At 43.9% G+C, this 21,405-nt stretch overlaps 1 protein-coding gene across 1 annotated transcript in view; it reads right to left on the bottom strand.

Moving 5' to 3' along the window:
* Positions 1 to 19,051, bottom strand: part of samd11 (sterile alpha motif domain containing 11) — a gene marked incomplete at both ends in the record, with an annotated part of 47,084 nt that extends 28,033 nt beyond the window's left edge. Inside the window, 3 exons of the mRNA XM_079226841.1 lie at positions 7,048 to 7,217; positions 17,151 to 17,242; positions 18,352 to 19,051. Of these exons, the coding sequence (XP_079082967.1) occupies positions 7,048 to 7,217; positions 17,151 to 17,242; positions 18,352 to 19,051 (962 nt within the window). The remainder of the gene's footprint in view (positions 1 to 7,047; positions 7,218 to 17,150; positions 17,243 to 18,351) is intronic.
* Positions 19,052 to 21,405: the final 2,354 nt, after the last annotated feature.

Here is a 21,405-nt window from a genome sequence, read left to right as displayed (position 1 = left end):
CATCCCAAAGCCCATGCAGAAAACTTGATTTTGTCCACAAAATATGCCTAAAAACATGCTGTATTTAAACATGTCAGTTGGTTGGTATCAGCATCCTCTTGTGTCAGTGGGAATCACGTTTAAAGGCTTAACTGGCAACTTTATTGAAAGCAGAATCATCTATGAAGGGGGTCTGGTGTGACACAGCAAGCACAGTTTATGGGACAGAAGCGGTGAATGGCTCTTAGCTGCCACCACTATGACGAGGCCACACTGTTTGCGGCTGCTGGATCGGGGTTTTTACAGTCCCATGATTACAGGCTCATGCTGTAATGTCAGGCTGTTGGTTGCCAAGCTGTTTTCCACACGCTAACAGAAAAGATGGAGGAAAGCTTGGAGGGCCTAATGCTAGCTTCACCGGTCACCTTTCAGTCACAGAGAACCAATGACTCAGAAAACGGTCTCAGACAAAACAGTCGCCACCGGTCGCTAAGTGAGTAGACGCTTGATTGGATTGTGACTGCAACAGACTAATGATAGACTTCTTTTTTTAGAGTGTAACTTGCCAAAATTAGTAGCCATCTGTGTCTGAGAGCCAAATGTTTTTTTTCAAAATCAAAATTGATGTGCAGGGTTTAAAAGAAAATGACATGCAGGTTTTTTATTTAAGTTTTATTTTAATGTGTTTGAAGTCATATAATAATGTATCTGCTTCACCAAGTGACAACAAAGCACACATCACAAACACTGCAGTTCCACACGCTCCACTGTGAGAAACTGCAGCCAAATTCATCAACCAGCTAGCTGCGTTATAACACCGCCCTCTGTCCATCATTTAAAGTGATCATGATAATGCCATTCTGAACTTCTCAGAGAGGTGATGGGGTTATTATCCCGTGGCGAAGTAGCCGCTCTAAGCCATGAACGACGAGCACATTGTTAGTAGGGTAATTAGCACACTTTTCCTGAGCTGTCCCGCCTCGGCTTGGGCTAATGAGGTCCTAGCCCTATCCCTGACCACCTCTGCCCTCCCTCAACCCCTCCCCCCCTTCTATCTCTGGGTGGAGGCAAGGTCATACTCAAGCACTGGAAGATGAGGAGGGTGGGGGGGGTGGTGTTTAAAACCCAGTCACCTGAGTCAGCACTCCCTAAGGAGCTCTAGAGCCGGGGTTAGCAGGGAAGGACGGGAGCCTCTGAGAGGATGGAGATGGGTTGGGGTGGGGGGTATAGTGTGGCTGTCGGGCCCGATAGTAAAGAAGGACATGAGCCGCCTTCTTATCGCACAGGTGCACGCCGTAGACAATCATCTCATCCTCAGCTCATCCTTAAACTGGTCAATACCGCACCTCTCATCTCCGGCCACAGGACAGACTGACCCAGACACTGGGAAGACTAATATGTGTTAATACTTAACGTCTGCCATACTACTGGTATGCAGTATTACTGAGATGATACCGCAAAGCCTGTATAACTAATCAAATTTCTACTAGGGATGGCTATCAATTTAAAAGACCAGAGTTTAGGTGCTGATACCAAAACAATATATGTTTCATTACCTGACTTTGGGGAATATAATCATGTTTTAAGCCATGTTTTTAACCGTGGTAAATTAAGTTTGATTATAGTGAATATATTGTCCAAAGTCAGATATTTTACTGCTGTAGGTCAGGAAATTTCAGATCAAAGAATCAAGGGAAAAATGTCTACGAAACAGACATTGCATTTCAGACAATAATTTCAACTGCTTTTTCAATGCTTCTGGTCTATGAATCTAAAATACACTTGTCACTTATCGTAGCCCCTACAACTCAATATTGAAATTTGTTTTTCGATATTTTTTCACAGTAATGGCAAGTAAAGAATGTATTACTGAATCATCTGTTTTGATAAAAACCTAAAACCAGTAAAAACTGATCAGATCACTTGTTAGGGCTCTTTCTTTTGTTAAGAAACGGTTGTGCTCCATTCTACTATTACAGCATGAGTTACTTTTCAAAATGGTCCAAACAACAGGAAAAAACTCTTCTGGCAAAGGCTGTCGCCTCAGTATAAATGCCCAGTCGTGGCCTGCTGTGGCATTGGCACGCGGAGCTGAGGTGGCGGGGCTGGAGGTCACAGTGTGAGCTGGCAGAAGCTGGCAGCCCAGGCACCCTGACGCCATGTCTCACACCACCACTGGGAAAGTGCTGACAGACAGACAGCAGTGATGTGAAGGAGGAGGAGTGGAAGGGGAGAGAGAGCAAGAGAGACAGAGAAAAGAGAGAGACAGGTCGCAAGCGCTGTGTAACATCTGGTGCTCGCAGGTTTACTGTGTATCCTCCTCTGCTCTTAAGACAACAGCCCGAACACAGAGCCAACTCCAACCTGCACAGTTGGCCCACAGCAACATTCAAAGAGTACCTGGCAATATGTAATGTTCAACAACCACAGCATGGCAAAATATGGACTTGGGCACAATTCTGAGAAAAAGAAGGAATGAGTAAAGTTTGCCTAAAGTCTTTTATTTAGGAAATGCCTATGCTTTACACACGTAAAGCTTAAAGCAGGAATATTGATCTTTTCCGTATACGTTTTATGTTTTGCCTGATTCCTACAAGCAACGGAAACACAATTGTCATGCTGCTCACAGTTGGATCGAAAGGCAACCCGCAACTGGGAATCCTGCAAGCAGAGGGGGTAATGAATAAATAGAGAAATAGATACATAAATAACTAAGAGTAGCCTGGCTTCACTTGGGCTTCACTTCTCCTTGTTGTTCTTCTGCTGTACAGGCTGACATGAGGTCGATAAGGCAGCCAAGGGAGGAAATAAAAGTATAATATATGAGAATGAGGTAAGTCCGCCATGTTGCATTTAAGTTCCCCTGCACTGAGCCATGCCCACGCTGCTGGTTTTACTGGTAATTTCTCCTCTGGCTCACACTTTATGAGCTATCATTATTACTTGTATCTTCTTTTACTTATGCTGAACCGTTTCAGGGAACATTTGGATTAAAAAAGGAAATGATCTGTTGTAGTCGCAGTGTGAGGTAATCCTTGTGAGCTTTCAAAGAGCACATTGTTGTACTGTAGAGCCCGTATGAAAGGTTAAAGCTCTTAATATCTTCAGCTGATTTCAACATACTGTATCACAGAACATGAATAGTAAACACTGTGTTCTTTACATGTGGAAACGATGAACCTCATGCTTCAAGCCAACGCCAAATCTGAGACTAAATTGCTGGAACACTGCTTACTTTCATTTTGTGTTCATGATGCCGTTTTGATAGAGCAGTGTTTTGTCTGTTAACTCCCTATGTGGAAACAACCAACGTTAGCTGCTAGCCAACGCCCAATCAACTACCAAATTGCTGTGACTCTGTTGCCATGGTTGCCACGCGTGTAAACAAAGCCAAAAATTCTTGAAGCGGAAAGCTCCTCTAGAAAGCTATAAAACCTCCAAGCTCACTAATTAGTGCTTTAGGGGAGAGCCATTTCCAGTAATTTCACACTGTCCGTGACCTCCTACTGGCATAAGGCAATGACACAGTTGTTCAATAAAGCCAGAGGACAGGATGTCAAACGCAATAGCCGCTAACTCAGCATCACGGCCTTTCTTTCTCTGTGGTTATTGCACAGATTAAGTATAGAGCACCATTAACTACTGCAAGCCAATGCTGCTCCATGAAAATATACATTTGCATACCGATAGGTGGGCTGTAAAGGGAATCTGAAAAAAAACTGTGATAGTAAGTAGTAAAATCAGATTCCTCTTCATGTTTATGAATGCAAGTTTCTATTTGCTTCTAATTTTACAAATCAGCCTCCTATCAGCATGAACCTGCAGCAAACGCGCCATGGTTTTCTCTCAATGAGCACCTTTCCTAAACATTTCACTGAAGTAAAACTGGATAAACACAATCAAGCAGATGACAATTCAAGGCTATAGCCAGGTCTATCAAAATTACACCCACAAGGACTCCAACTATAACCTTGCTGCTGAAGACAGAGATGCCAATCCATAATAATGAGATGGATGGTATGTTGAATTCAGTATGTGGCTTGTTTCAATCAGCTTTATTCCCTGCTGGGTGGAAGAGCACAGGACAAGATGGCCCTTATATGTGGAGACCCAGAGTTCACCATTGACAGTCCGTCTATGTTGTTGCTTTTGTAGGAGGAAACATTTGCATTATGTAAGTGATGAATCAGCAAAATTGAGAAACTCCTTTTGCTTGTTTTGGTGAATGTTTTGGGTACGTCTGTCTTTCAGCAAAAGCTGAAAGACAGACGTCAGCGGGTGTAACTTATAAAATCCACGTTGCTTGCCGGGTAATTACCCAGACTCTCAGTCAGCACTTTCAATCAATGCCTTGTTATCTACGGCCAACTGAAACAAACACTAAGGTGGTGTTTTGCCCTTGAGTAAGAAGCCAGTAAAAAGTTATCGGTATGAAATATTTAGTCCCCGAGATGAATCTATAAATCAGTGTTAACGAAAGTCAGATGCAAACAATCTGCAGCACCGATTACAAGGCAATACACCAAAGGTGTATAAAAACTAGAGTTTGTTTCTACCTTTCAGTTGTTGTGTTTCACAAGCGCCACATTTGACGTTGGTGCTGACACCCCAAGGAGCTTCTGTATGGAACTTATTGTGATAACGATTATTTGGTTGGCTCCGTAATTTGGCAGCATTTCAGTCTCTGGATGCTCTGTGTGTTTATTGAGCAGGACAAGCGCAGATCCGTGGAGCACCAAGTAAACTAATTGTCTGTAAAGCCAGCGAATATTAATATTAATCTGGTTAAAAGAAGGTGGACCAGTGTATAATGAACTTGAGAGGACGTCCGGGTGAGAACGATGAGCGATGATGAAAGCAGCACTTGTTGACAATGACAGACAAATCCTCTTCATGCAAAACCAGCCACCTGAACTAACCAAATAACCTACTCTATGAATAACATTACGTGTCTTTATGTGTGCAGCTGAAAGTCTAAAGTCTCTCTTAAATTGAATGCCACCTGAAGTTAATTTGCTGCATGAAGCATTATGTAAAAATATTTGAATAAATAATTGCCATGTAGATTAAAGTGCAGTTACAGTAGTAACGCTGTGCTGCCGCCAGCCTTGATGATGTGTGGATGAGACAGCACAGAGACGCTCACACATGTATACAGAGGCCCTGTATTTTTCACATCCATTGGCCAAATCCAATTTGTTAAGACCCTTCTACGACTCACTTACGAAGCTGCGGTCAATAGAAATCACATTTCCGTGATTGGACATCCCATTATCCCGTTCGTCCAGACCTGCGCTGGGGGATAAAGCAGGGCTGAGACGGATGCCCAGGACAGACCGGAGCTGCGGCTCCAGCGAGTCCGTCGCCTTTTAAAGGGTAAAAGCCTGACATATTAGTCATAAGTGTTCTTTAAATTCATTATCATCTTAACACGCCAGCGGCACAAGTGTCAGGGGGAGGGGAAGCCCTCTTAAATGAGGTTAGCGGATCCATTTAAAGCTTCACAGTTGCTGTGCTGTCCGCCGTGTCACACGCAAGTCTCAAGACATAAAAAAAAAAAAAACATCCCCTCCTGTAATGAGGTTGCACAAGCTGCTTATAATGCAGCTGGGGACTTTCTGAGGTTAATCAATGAACAGCTTCTGCATTATGTCCGTCCATGGTCGGTCATGTACATACCAAGTAATCACAAATCCATGTGATGTTTATTCCATATTGAAAATACCTTATTTCTGTCACTTAAAATGGATCATAGTAATGATTGTAAAAAGAGCAAATAAAACAATTTCATTCCCATCTTTTTCAGTTTATAAGAAAGCAGATTGTTCGCCATCAGTGAAAGGGAGCGCCGTCTTTCAAAACTATTTGATTCATCGCAATGTGTGACCTGACTGTAACCCTGCAAACGTGAATTTGCAAGTATGACGATATGAACATAATTACTCACTTAAATTCAAACAGGCTTTTAGTAAATGCAGTTCACATATTTGTGACAAACCCAATCTACTACAACCCCTGAGCACTCTTTATCCATTTTGACCATTTGTCAAACACAAATGTACTGATTCGTACTAAAATGCGATGTTTGGTTTCACAAATAATTGTGTTGTTATGGTTTGATGCCAACTAGTTTTCAAAAATAACAATGGCAACACTGAAACAAAACAGACATTCCTGTCAAGGATTTTGCTTCCCTCCTGATTTGATTAAAATAACAATACGACTATCGTGGTGTAACGGACGAGGATCCGGAGACTGACCGGGCATGTTTTTGAGGCAGCATATACTACTTCCTCTCTTAATCTAAGTCTTTCACACCAAGTCTGTTCGTGTTTTTTACTCTTTTTCATACCACTAGCTCTGAAATCTTTTGAAAATGTCAATCGTGCTGCACAATGCATATCACAATGAACATGGATTCCAAAGTTTTCATCACCATTTCAAAACGTTCTTGAACAGCGTTCTGAAAAAAATGCAATAACATGACATGAAAACGCAACAGCAATGCCTTCTGAATGTTTTATATCAAACGCTCTGTGAACTAACCGCTCCCGAGCACAGCATGGGATGCAATGAAGTAGACACTGTGACTCAGGTGACTCAGTCTTTCAATATCAAGTCAAGACAGATACACTAAGGCTTGGCAAGATCACCAAAACGCAATTCAACAAACCAATTAACACATTCAACATTGGAGTACGCATTCTTCCGTAAGACATCGCATAGCAAAAGCTGTAAGTTTATTTTTGTGTTCTGTGTCTGTTCATCTCAAAATGAGTCCCTAACACCTTTAAATGATCCTCAAATCTTTTTTAGTGACTTCTGAATGTCAAAAAATAAAGAAAAAGGAACGAAAATATAAGGATTAATATTCATATTATTGCTTTGGCAACATTGTTTTTAGGAAACTTGTATGTCAGGGAAGCCACATTGTGTATTGTATTGCATGTAAAGGGATATCCACTGGTATCTGGGATAAGAATGGCATGGGACCCAAACATCAAACACGCTTGGGCTGTCCTTCAAACTACATAGAAGTCACGGCCATAGAAGTCACAGATGCCTCACCTCTTTCTCATGATACTGTAATGCAACTCGTCCTCTTGTTTGATGTGGGCATGATCTCCACTGGCTCGGTCGCTGCCTTCACTGTCGTCACTGCTGAAGGCCAGCTCCTTCTTGGGCACCCGGTTAGGGGGAAGGGGGATGGTACGTTTCTCAGCCAAGCGTCCGCGGTTCTGCACATCAAGGCACAAAGAAAAAGGAGACTTTAGCAACAGGATTCATGTATAGCTTGGCAAATTGTTGAATGCATTTTTTAATTTGTTTGGCATTTTTATGGTTCTGATCACTTGCAAAAGCCCTTTTTTGTATTGCTACACATGGAATGAGTTCTCTCTGAAAATGTAAACAGGACAAATCAAGACTTCCTGGACCTTTGCAGAATTTACCCGCTAATTTTTGTAGTGTCATCTTGCTTACTTAAAAAAATACATTAAATCAGTAAAGGTCAACCAAGGGTACTTGTACTCCAGGGGGTACCTTCTGCAGTCGCCATGGTTGGTATATTAAACACAGAAGTCTAGATAGTTAGCTTTAAGTGATCCGCCACTCCAAGTGATAATATTCGGATGCAAACTTGACCAAACTGACCCTAGAGATAAAGATAAACTACTGGAACAATATATACTTTTATTTAATTAATGGTGGTAAATAACATCCAGTTCTCAATCAGTTCAATTCATGAGCACATTTGTAACGTGACATTTAAGAGCTACTCTGTTCCCCCCCTCAACCGAGGGGGGGTATCTGCATTAACAGAGAAGTACTAAACACAGAAGTACTTTTATACTTTAATACCTTTACTTCTACTCTAAAACCAAACTGATGGGGAGAAAAGTTGGTTGGTGGTAGTTGGTTGATTTTGCTCTAAGGCTGCCAGGAGAAGGCTGAGGACAGATAAAGAGGAGAGACTGGCCCTAGGGGCATTAGGACGTGAAGCTGGGCGACCTTTAATGTGACCTGAAGAGGTCACTGCAGATTAACATGGTCCTATCACTGAGAAAAGATAGGAGGGGGAGAGAGGAGTAGAGGAGTGGAGATGGAAGATGGAGGAAGTAGAAGAGATTGAGCCGAGGAAGGAAATTGGAGCAAGGGAAGGATAGGCTGAGGAGAAAAGTTAACAGAGAAGAGAGGGCCGAGCAGATGTGGATTTTTACAGGTGAGAAAAAATATAGGAATGAAATCAAAACATGTGAGAGAGAAAGCTCCACAGAAGTAAGTCATGTCCGGTGTCGAGTGGACTTGGATTTGAAACTATATCCCCCCCCCCCCTCTCTCGCTCTGTGCTTACAACTCTACTCTTCCTCCCGAACGCCTTTAAGCCCTCCAGCTATCCCTTCCACCACACGCAACCCCGCTCTCCGCCACTCCTCCCCACTCCCTCCTTCCCTCACTCCTTCCATCCCAGGAAGCGCGGCAGCATGAGTGGCAGGCGGGGGCAGGAGGAGGGATTTGGGGGCTCCTAGCCAAGAGGCAAACAGGTGCAGCCCCTCTGGAGTCTCTCAAATGGCAGACATTAAAAAGAGTTGGGGGGGTGGAAGACAGAGAAAGATGAAAACATCCCCTAGGATGAGCAGGCCACAGAGTTGTGCACATTTCTCTCCTTTCTCCTTTTTTATCGTGCCTTGCCAGAAAAGAGTTTTTTCCTGCTTCTTCTTTCTTGCCGAAGCTTTCTACAAGTTCTGCTCCAATATTTGAGGACAGTGGATGACTTTATGATACTTGTGCTACTTTCACACAAGGCCTCGCTGAAGGAAGTGAGTGCTGGAGCTCCAACCGGGCGCATTAGAGGGAGGAAACAGGAGCGTGACATCACATCAGAACAACAGAACAACACTTTTCCACTGATGCAGTTTCATCTGTCAGACACACACATCTGTTCAATACAAATGCTCCACCTCCAAGTACAAGTCTCTTTACTGCTGTCTTCTCATCATCGGGGAAAATATAGAATTGCACATGCACACTACCCTCACCACCTACACACACACACACACACACACACACACACACACACACACACACACACACACACACACACACACACACACCTGTTCCTGTTCCTTAGAATTCCCCTCCAAACTAAAGCAGGGGCTTTTACTTGGAGCATGCCAGCAAAATAGTGTATACAAGAATAGTTTGTCTAAGACCAGTCGTGACTGAGGCTGTGCGAGTGTGTATGAGCGTGTAGACAACCACCCACATGGCCGTGACGTACCCAGGCTGACAGCCCCACTCCCTCCCTCCCTCACCCCCCTTCCTCCCTCTTCTCTCCTCCCGGAAAGCCCCGATCCTTTCTTTAGTGGCACTGACGCAGAACTGGGGGTGAGCTCCCACTGCTTCCGGCAACACTTCCGCAGCACGGGGGAGGGCTCTCCGAAACAAAACACGAAGCGAAACACACCCCTGGCAGCCCACGTACGGCGCTCAAAGGAAGGACGCCTGAACGTTCAGGCACGTACGAGCACGCACAAACACGCAAACATGTGCACAGAGCTGAGGCAACCTTACTGCGTGTGGTCAACCTCCTTTCAGCCATGGAAAAAAGTCTCTCATAAAAGTCCCACTAAAAGCACTTCTATGAATATCACCTCCCACTCTTTCTGTCAGTCTGGCAGCCAAGAAATATATCTGGCCTTCACATTTACACAAAAAAAGACACACATACATAGAGATGCGCATGCAGAGGGACACCCTGACCAACTTTTTACACAATCTAGACAGACAATTGAAATGGTCGTACAAGACACGACACGAAAAACATTCAGAGACACTTCCCAACACATATTCATATAATACACACATAATCCAATAGATACTATATGCTCTAGAAATGACACTACAAGCTGAACTTGATAACAACACTTGAATTACTATTACAAGTTGAACAGCCTACCATGCTGAATGGCACTGAATGCTGTTTGAGGTGGATTTTGTGAAGTACTGGGTACACCATGATCTGGGAAATCTTGATAAATGTCAAGAAGGGAAATGTAGCCCACTTCAATCTGCTCTTTCAAGGGACAAAACATACGATCTGCATACATTCTCTGGAGTATAGCTCTCATATTTCAAATAAAAGCAATCTGGTGATTAACTATGCCGAGCAATGTGTTTAACAACCATAAAGGCTCCTCTAAGTCATTTGGGTGGTGAATTTATGGCAAGGTTTTGGTTTTAAAAGCAACAAAATGATCTTGCATTGAAAAACAATACAGGCCAATATCACAGCTACACGTTGGCCAGCAAAGGCGTTAAATTCAAGCAGGAATTATAAGGCAATCTAGCGTTTTCTCTCAAAATGTATTTCAGACTTTTAAATGAGCTCTTGGTGGAAAAAGAGGACTAATAAGTGTGCTTTTTTTTTCTTTCTCCTTGCGTTTTTTCCTGAAAGGTGCAGTGCCCTGCCGCTGGCTCCAACTAGCATTAGCGAGCGCACACACGCACACACGCACACACAAACACACACGCGCGCGCGCGCACACACACACACACACACACACACACACACACACACACACACACACACACACACACACACACACACACGAACACACACACAGCGGTAGCCGCCCGTGACATTCCTGCAGCTGCGGCGCTCTCTCTCCCTCGCACGCGCCCCCCCAGCAATCTCCCTGGGGGACGAATGCCTAATGAGTCACGCGCCTGTCTGCCGTTACCTCGCAGCGTGTGTGCATGCGTGTGTGTGTGTGTATGTGTGTGTGTGTGTGTGTGTGTGTGTGTGTGTGTGTGTGTGTGTGTGTGTGTGTGTGTGTGTGTGTGTGTGTGTGTGTGTGTGTGTAGGCGGGATGGCGGGCCGACTTGGCGCGAGCAGTAGGGGAAAGGGGGAGGGGGAATGAGGAGACGACAGAGAAGGAGCGAGGAAAAAAATGAGCGTGAGGAGGGGGGATGTGTAGGGGATGAAGCAGTCATTACCGTGCTCACATAACAAGGCCAAAACAATTTGCCTGCTCTGTGTTTGTGTGAGGCTGCGATCAAGTTCTTCACCAAACTCAAATTCGTACTTTGCTTCGCCTCACCTCCTCATCTCTGACTCACACGTCCTGACATTTTCACAGGTGCATCAATAAAAGGTGATTAGCTACTATTTGTCAGCTTTCGTCAAATTGAGATCGCTCAGTATGCAAACCTAATTACTGTGGATAATCAGGTTAAAGTAATAGTTTAATTAAAGTGTTTACATGGTTCGTAGTAACCAGATTCCCCCAGTAACCCAATAATAAAGTTAATATGATGTGGTCCTTTAAAGGAAGGATAATGTCTACGGATTTGTAGTCGCCAGTATCGCCGGTAGAAAAAAAAATCTTATTAGTGCCACAAAACAAGAAGGATGAGAGATGAGGTTGGTGTTTATAGTTTCTGCTTTTTATTAATTTACCATGCACTTTAATACAATCTCCTTTTGAGATAGTTGTGACATGAAAGCCGTTTTTGCTGTCATCCCAAAATAATTTAGCTGTTTTCTTTTTCTTCACCATGACAATGTTTGTTTATAGAAACATCCATTTGCATCCGCTGCACTTTATGACCTTTCTGGTGCATGTTCAGAATCAAAACACTGAAGGAAATCAGACAAAGGCACACTATGCTGTGCAAGCCACAGAAAAAAAGGCAAGCCTAATCTGGTTATAATCAAATTATTAGTGTGGCCCAAAACAAACGTATTGCAAAATCTGCAAGAACAGCAAATATCAAGAACGGCTGTGAATAAACTGCAGCTATGTAATTAGAAACATGTTGAACTCTTCTGTCATAAGAATATAATGCTCATATAGACAGTTCTATTTCCAGGAGGTATAGGAATAGATAGACCCATCCCATTCTAAGTAAAATTCTATAACTAATGATAATGTTTTGCAATGGCAGAATACACAAGCATACAATATTTCCTGTGACACTTATCACTGCAATGTGTCACATTTTGCAAGTTCAAAGCAAAGACGACAGAGTGTCTTCTTAAAACATTTGTGACAGGCTATATCAACCAACCAAGCAACATGAACACACATTTTTGTCAACAGGTGTGACTCAAACGCTACATTTTTTCATTTTGTATGGAGAGCGTCTCCAGCCATGCTACTTCATACAGATGGGTACATTTAAGATCTATAACTAAAACACACTACAGGGCTTGGCTTCCTATTTTTAGTCAACTCAAATCAGGTTAGAGGAAGTCCTGTAGAGGTAGATGTGTCTTTTAATTAAGTTGTTGTGATATTAAAGTGCTGCCTGAGTGGCTACACATGCTGCACTATGTGCATCATTCCATTCATATTGCACATATTGAACATCAAAAATGCTACTTCGATAAATTTTCCTTGAGATCAAGCACGAAATTATCACGGTAAAATGAATCTGATTCAGGATGTGTGTGTGTGTGTGTGTGTGTGTGTGTGTGTGTGTGTGTGTGTGTGTGTGTGTGTGTGTGTGTGTGTGTGTGTGTGTGTGTGTGTGTGTGTGTGTGTGTGTGGTTTATGTACAGACTTTAGGCAACACTTGGTTGTTCAAGGCCATGTGAGAAAAAGAGAAAAAAATGTGAGAAAGCACTGTAGGGCGGACAGGCATGCGACCGAGTCCCCCGCCTCCCCCCCCCACACACACACACACACACACACACATGCTCTCCTGCACCCTCGGCCCCCACGCGCTGAGCCGAGCGGGCAGTTGCAGCCCAGTGGAGCGGCACAGGGCAAGGGGGGAGGGATGGGTAAGCATTGGGGGAGGGGGAGAGGTGCACAGAGGGCGAGAGGCGGCGAAGAGAGGAGGAGGGGGGCTGCTCGGGCGGCGCTGGGAGGTCAGTGGCGGTGCAGTCAAGCGTGCCAGCACGCCTCTGTCTCTCCCATTTCCCTCTTGTTTCTTCCTCTCCATCCTCCTCCCTTCTTTCCTGCGTGTTTGGGTAGGCCCACCGAGGCCTCCGCAGGGGAGCTTTATGGACAGGTAACGACTGAGCCTCTCTCTCCCCGCACAAGCACAGGGGAAGTGGGGGCGAGCGTTTAAGGTTGTGGCTGCTAAATTCAACTGATGTTTTCGCTTGTGCTGGTCGCAACATGTATCCTGACAATTATTAGAATGTCATGTAAAGATCAACAAACTTGATTTAAAACACTGCCACGTATGTTAAAGGTACACCTCTTCAAAGTCTCAGGGCTCGATCTATGAAATAAAGGTTTACACAATTTGAATGATGAGCATAAATTATGCTGTGTGGAGGGAAAACGAACTTAGATGACCCTCATGTATGCTAGCTTTATAAAATGTAGGCTTTATGAGTCTTTAATCTTTCTCATGCTGACTTTTTACATTAGTATTAAAAACAAAACACACAACAATGTGAAAGCTAAATATGTTCCCCTTAATACACATTATAATCCAGAATGTGATGATCAAGAAATTCAGAACTTATCTACTGTATTACACCTACATCGCTGATAAACGTTGCAAATTATCACATAACTGTAATATAACTGTATAACACGGATGAGTTTTACTGACTAGTAATGCTGTGTTAACATACATTAGGTGTGCTGGTTTGGAGTGTACTGATGGATGTTTGAGTAAAGCTATGACGGGACATTACTGTCTGCAAAGACCTGATGTGACAGAACAAGCGTGCAATTATCAGAGGAAATCACATGCCGAACAAACACACAAACACACTTCTGTGCGCACACACAGATGTTGGGAGGAGGGGATTCAGAACTATCGCTGTTGGCTTTGTTGTGATAAACTGCATTTAGCTGATAGACAGATGATGCTCCAACTTATTTTAGCTGCCTGTTAACAGGGTCCGCATCCAAACACACACACACATCCAGTCATTTCGTGAGCAACACTCACACAGAGCACGTACACACACACACACACACACACACACACACGCAAACACATACAGCTCTGACGTCAGCTCTGACGTCATGCTGTTATGCACACTAGCGACTAATGGCTTATTTGCTAAATTAAACTGTTTATTTTAAATGAGTTATTCAAAGATAGAAAGACAACAAGAGTTTTTGCAAGCGTGTACGACAGTACGACTGTTACTGTATTTCTATATGTTTGACACATATTTCAATTTGTATTGATCTCTATAAGCGACATTAAGACCGACAACGCACATATCATTAATGTGTCCGATACTCATAGAGAACCACACGCACGTGCATAAAGACGCTCGATGTGACCACACTTCTGAACACTTCTGGGCCAATGACCGATTCCGGTGTTACCATAGCAACACACATGCGAGCACAAATACACAACACGTAAAACAGAAGCGGTGTACAGTAGGTAGTTGATCTATGAAGACAACCACACATCACAGCCCAACTTCTAATATTTCACTCAATATGTTGCACTTTGATTTTAATTATCTTTTCCCCATTAACACTATTGGAAGTGGCATTATGAAAATGTAATGAGATAGAATATACGTTTGTGCAAAATTGTGGATATGTGTGTGTGTGTGTGGATGTGTGTGTGTATTTAATTCCACTTTGCAAGAGGAGCTCTTGATTGAAAGAGGTCTTTACGAGCCGGAGGAGGGGAGTGTAATTTCCTCCCGGCCTCCGCCAGTTCCGCTGAAATAACAGAGCAGAGGAAGCCCAGCTCTCCCGGGAGGAGACTCACGCACGAACACACACATGCGCACACAGCAAGCAGGCAAGTCAAGCCAGCCATCGCAGGCGAACAAAAAAATAAAATCACAGACATGCACGGATACAAACTAACATATAAGTATGAACAGACAAAAACACGAACATACAGAGCCAAGACAAAAAGCGTGCATCCATAATCTAGAGTATTATACGAGCAAAAAAATGACCTGCAGTCCAAAACACACAAAATAAGAAACATCTAACAATTCCAAACGGCAACTTGTATAAAATGTAAGTACAAAAAATACTTAAGCACTTGATTATCACACAACATGCTTAATAGAAAGCTAACACACCTCCAACGGTAGAGGCATCAATATATTTCAATTCTACACTCTTGGGTATGACAACAGTTGTGTTGTTATAAACAGCTTGTGCACGGGCCAACGCAGCATATTAACTTCCATGAGCTCTGAGCAGGCAGGTGAGAAGTCTTCCCACCAGCTGCTTCACTTTTTTATGATCGCTTGCCGCATGCCTATAGCGAAACAAGATCACTCAAAGTTCAGCCATCAAACTTTCAAAACCAATGACTGCATGAGGTAATTTGTGTGAGGAGGCAGGCCTATAGTGTGTAGTGAGTGAGTGAGTGAGTGAGTGAGTGAGTGAGTGAGAGAGAGAGAGAGAGAGAGAGAGCTCATCAGTAAGGGAGTGCTGGCTGCCGTGGCCTGAGGGGAGTCACGAGAGAGGGAGACGCCAGTAGAGGCCATACAATCCCCTCTGCCCTCCCTCCTCCGCCTAACCCTCACCGCCTCGCACGGAGCTGCCAGCATACTTAGCCAGAGTGTATATGTGTGTGTGTGTATGTGTGCGTGTGTGTGTGTGTGTGTGTGTGCGTGTGTGTGTGTGTGTGTGTGTGTGTGTGTGTGTGTGTATGCGAAAGTGTCATGGTGGTATTCATTTGGTGGGTTAGACTTCAGGCTTCAGCACCACAGGAGGAAAGGAAGAGAGGGCTACAACAACAACAACAACAACAACAACCGTGAAGCTCTCATATCCCTGCTTACGTCAATGACAAAGTTTTACCACGTTACAGCTGTAATTGAAGTGCAACGGCACAAGCCCCAGCAAGCCAAACTCCAATCACTCTGATATCTGCGATGAGCCTGAACATTAGCTCACATGGCTCAAATCCTTCAGTAAAAATGAAGACATGTACATTTCTACTGTCTGTTTTCGAATTTGTTTGGCTGAACCCTATGTGTCAGGGTACAGGTCTTCATTTGTGGCTGTGAAAAATGTCACCAGTTTACCTGTATCACTCAAACACCTCCGGCTTATCTAAACCGCCTTTGCCTTGCGTGCCTCGCCCACAATAATCAGCAGTAGCCACGCTCAGTAGCTCGCTAAGCCTCTTACACCCTTCCCTCAAGATTAGTGCTTGGGAGCGACGACAGATGCGCTCCGTGGTGATAAAAACACACACACGTAAAGACACACACACACACTCACAACTCGCACCTGTGTGAACAGATTTGGCGACGGTGAGCCGGCAGTGTGCTTGCTCAAAGCTGACACACAAACACACAGAGCGGCGATGCTGTAATCGTGACACACCTGCAAGGCCTCAAGGTTTGGCATTGTGCCCCCGGCCTGAGCCCTGAGGGACGCACTAGGCAAACAAAAGTTCAGCAGCCAGGTGAGGAAACAGATACAATGGGACAGAGGAGCCCGACCAATAACACCTAACATCTAACAGCCACATTGGGCAGTTCAATGCCTCTAAATCAAAAGGCTGTTTGATACTCAGCATCGGTGAAAGGCTGAAAGTGGATTTGATATTCATGCTGAGAAGAATTATCATCAAAGTTGACATGTGTGCCTGTAGGGTCTTCATCACCAAGGTTACAGACAAAGACAATGCTCCAATATACACTCATCCACTGTTTTGTGTAAAGCTGGGTGACACAACACAAATATGCCAGTGAAATATTAGTGGGCCTAGTCCTGCTTTCACACGAGCTGAATTCATCTAAATCAAAAGAATACTATCTGTAATATATATTTGGGAGAAGAAGAAAAAAAGACCTAATTGGGCAATTTTGTGATTTTGGTCAAACTTAATATTACAGCTAGGCAAGCACAAGCATTCATCACCAGCAAGTCAAAAGAATTTAAAACATTTGTTTTAAATAACTATAAAAACACTAATGTTGGGCTTTACCACAATAATACTTATTTTCACACATATTTTGTGTATCTTCCAGCTCTGTGTGCATGGATTGTGCCCTTTGACAAGTTACAACTTTCACCAATGGGGCAAATTCTTATACCACAATGAACTATCCATGAGCTATTCCTCATGTTCAATGTATTGAATATCCACAGCAGAGAAGTTGTCTTCAAGTCAAACTAAAACTATATTTTCCATGTAGCAACATATTGACTTCACAAGTACAGACAAACAGTGAAACACCAAGACAATGCTCTTACCACTGGAGATGAAATTCGACAACCAGGACAATCGCAGATCGGAGGGTGCACCTGTAAGATTCCTTTGGACATAAGAGTCTTGAGACTTTTCCCTGGAAAAACAAACAAACAAGTGAAACGCTTTAGTAAATACCAACCATATCGTTCAGCCAGTAAACTCATCTCCTCCATGACACAGCATGTGAAAAGGTATTAGCAACTTGCTTGAGAATGGGCCCTTTTCTTCATCCCACCCTCTCAGGTTTTCAAGACCAATCTGGTCAAAAATCATCCAATCAACACAGCATGTACTCTGGATGAGTCAGTCCCTGCAGACAACTTGACTTATCTCTACTTTTCTGCCATGAAGTTTAATTCTACTCAGAGGTCAAGTGTTGTGAGCCAGAGAGACAGCAACCTACTGTCATCTGTCTATAGCAATCGGTATATTAAACTATTAGGCTACCATTTTTGACCTGGGGGCGACACCCTCCCCCAACACATCCTAACGCGTGTCAGTTCTGCCTGAGTAACCTTGTGTGTGTGCGTTGGTTTGTGTGGAGAGAGGGTGCGCGCACCATGCGGAATTATTGTTTAAAAATACTATGCTAAAAATGCCCACATAAAAATACCGGAACAGTATCCCTGCATTCATGCCATCAAGGTTATTGTACCGGAAAATCTAACAGATTCCTCCAAAACCCGTCTATGGATAAAATGAATAGCCTAATATTTAGTTGAAAATGTAATTGTTTGCAAAAACATCACATGTAACTGTGGTGTTGAGTGGACAAACAAAGCGCTAATTTTAAAATAAAGCCAATCTCGTACCTAGCATACGATGCGTAAAAGTGCAGCTGCACTTAACGGAACGACTCAACCCATAATGAGGAAAAACATATTTTAACTGTCACGCATTGACTTATCTATGTCTAACTTTTCACCTCATTCCCAGTGCAGCCAACTCCAAATGCCCGGTTTGGTGTATGGTCGCAGCCCAAACTCTGTGTCAAAGCCTCGCAGGATATGTGGAGGATATGCGCCTTTTTTTCATCTGTCTCCTTACGCACCGACTGCTGTAACCCTTTCACTCCAAAACTCAGCACCGAACCACGAGACCCAACTTTGTACCCAGAATAAGCGGCGTCTAAAAAGTGTTAAATTGATGGCGAGGTGTCCATCTCTGCCAACGAACCGTGAGGACAGTGAAGGTTATTCTTACCTTTGTGTCTAATACTGCGTTTCCAATCTTTGGCGGTCTCTCGTCCACTGACAAACTGGAACTCGTTGGGGGTAAGCCACTCGCCCCTGTATTTAATCGAGGGTCCCTTACTACCTTGACACAATTTATTGATATAAAGCAAAGCCTTGTTTTCCCCACACTCCACCTCGATGCACGGCTCCCCGTTGTCGAAGAAGGGCTGAAAGTCGGGGATGGAGGAGAACCTCTCCAGCATTAAGTCGTCCGTGTGATGGTGGAGGTGCTGGTGATGCAGCGCCGAGTCGTGGAGCCCCAAATACGCGCGGTGATGGGCGAAAATGTGGTCGTAGGGCGGCGGATGCGGGGTCACCACGGGGATAGCGGTGGCATTTAAAGGGGCCAGGTAGTCGGACTGGTTGAACGCGGTCAATGCCATGTCGTCTCCATCCAGTCTCTCCTTTTTGATAGCAGGCATGTTAGTGGGAGCCGAGCGCCGGTAACAAGTGAAAAGCTGCTCGCCCGATCCAACTTCAGCGTCCTCTCCGTCTGTGAGTTGGGCTGAGCCAGACTTGGAGACGCGCCGCTTGGTTTTACGCAGAGCCCCCGTGTCGCCGTGAGACAGCGGTCTGCTGAAGTTGCCGGATAGATTCCCATTCAGTAGTTTCCAGCTCGCAGCGGCAGCGGCGCTCTCCGCCAGCCTCACAGCTTCTACCTCCCACATTTAATCACACTCGGTCTGTTAATACCTGACATGGTGAGCCCTGAGCCCCGGACATTATGTTACCTATGGTGACCATTACCCGGCGCAGCTAAGCGTCGTGTCTCTTATTTCTTTGCCTTTTGGGAAATTAGAAGTAGCATGGAGGATTTTTTGTATATATTCACCGAGTAGATGCTCATTTTTTTTAATTGGCTGTGCAGTTTTAGAAAACAACGCACATTGATTCAGTTATGGGGAGTTTCCACGTGGTCAAGACACAAATCCACAGCCAATGAAGACAATAAACAATACACTGATATTAGTACATTTCTTCTGTTAATAAAAACAATGTGGCATATGGCATTAATCAGACCCACAAGCCAAACATACCAGGCTTGATATTTTTGAGGAGTATTTGCGCAGCATTAATATAGTCGAAAGTTTTGAAAGAGTTGTTTTTAACCCCTGTGTATGTCGTTGAAGTCACGCTGAAGTTCACAGACCCAGACCAAACAAGATTTGCACTCTCCGCCGCTTCTCAACTTGGCCCATTTAAACAGCGGAGCTCGGCGAGAGCCTCGGAGAGGAGGGGGGACTGCGAGGGACGACGTTTAGTGCGTAAAATGGAGGAACCGTCGTTAGTGAGCGTGAGGAAGTTAACTGTCATTTCCACTGATGCAACTGAATCTATAACGGGTCTTAATATATACAACATATAAAGCACATACATTGAGTTATTAGAAGTTTAAAGTCCCCCTCAACAGGACAATAAATGTAGGATTATTTTTAACACCATTAACATCAGACTTCCGGCTTTCAAGCTAATTGTTTCCTCGTGTTTACTATTCTACCAAATAATACACACCAAATAAGAACTTTATTATTTTCTGGCCATTTCAAGGCCAAACACTAACAGAGGCAGTCTTAAATTAGCCCTTTGATCATACACGTAGTGGTGGTCAGGATCACAGAGGTCACCAGGCCCGCCTTTGGCATCAGCCGCAGGTCCACACGGTTTGTTTTATGTTCTCCTGGCGTGTCTACAGTCAAACACCTCTTTTCTTTTACAGTGACACCACCTTGCCCTCTCTGCCCCAACTTACACACCTGCTGCGGTCACTTCAGTGAGCCTTAAACTATGTGTGCAGAGCTGTCAAAATGTCACAAAACTTGAAAAAGCTTTAAAAAATCGGTTGTATGCTTCAGCCGACCAGTCGTGTTGCAGTTTACATCAATGTCTGTCCAATTTTAACGCGTCCTCATTTAATTCTATTAAACATTTGTATGAAATTGTCATAATTAATGTTTTATGACTTCACAGTGACCGTTGTTAACCACATTTTAATCCGTTCATTCTTGAGTCCAGGTGGACGTTTGTGCCAAATTTGAATTTGCTCGTGAGATATCATGAGAATGGGACAAACTTGAGGTCAGAGTGACCTTGAACATTGACCTATAAAATCTGATCACTTCATTCTTGAGTCCAGGTGGACGTTTGGGCCCAATTTAAAGAAATTATCTCCAGGTGTTCCTGAGGTATCTCGTTAACAAGTTAAACTCTTTCAAAGCTAACCTTTATCAATGACTTGTAATTAGTTTAAATGTTTATTGTGTAGATATAGAATATTTCAAAAGGACAGATCATAAATATGTGCTACCGTTGCTGCAAACGTGTTGCTTTAAATAAAGTAAAACCTCCTCAGCCTGGGACCACATTTTCTGAGAGCACTTTCTCTCCACACTGTCTGCAGGTTATGTTCCCCTGAGCTCCTGGAGCTCGTGAGCAGGACCACATCTGACCCCCATCAGTGGAGAACCACCCAGGTGGATCCACCACCAACACATGGAATAGCCATTCCAGAAGCAGAGGTGGGGTCCAAAACGCCGTGTGTCAGGGGCCTATAAATCAGGCCAAACTGCCTCTGACACACACAGGAAGGAGGCACACCACACCGCAGGCGGAAGCCGTACACGGAGAGGCCAGAGACCACAGCCTGGCCAGAACTGGTATCCTGCCTACAGCCGGCAGGCGAGCATGCACGGCAGACATTTACAAAAACACACGGCAGCTACCTCACCGAAGACAGTGACGGACCGAAGATTGACATTTTTCCTTCTGGAACTGAGGAGTTCAATGTCTCAAGGGAATGTAATGGAATCAATGGGTTTGTGGATCAAAAAGAGACCAAAACAGATTGTACACTCACAGCTAAAGAAAAAAAAAGTGACCTGAAATCTCTTATCCAAGAGCTACCTTAAAAAGTGAACTCCGTCTGCAAAATTAAACTGGAAGAGATTTTTTTTCAACCAAACAGTAATGTCACTTCCCACATGTTGGTGAGTGCTCTAAACACAAGCAGTCACATAAATCATGA

The sequence above is a fragment of the Taurulus bubalis genome (genome assembly GCF_910589615.1).
Source record: "Taurulus bubalis genome assembly, chromosome: 11".
Lineage (NCBI taxonomy): Eukaryota > Metazoa > Chordata > Actinopteri > Perciformes > Cottidae > Taurulus > Taurulus bubalis.
Note: the sequence above shows the minus strand (reverse complement) of the source record. Positions and strands in the feature narration are given on the sequence as shown.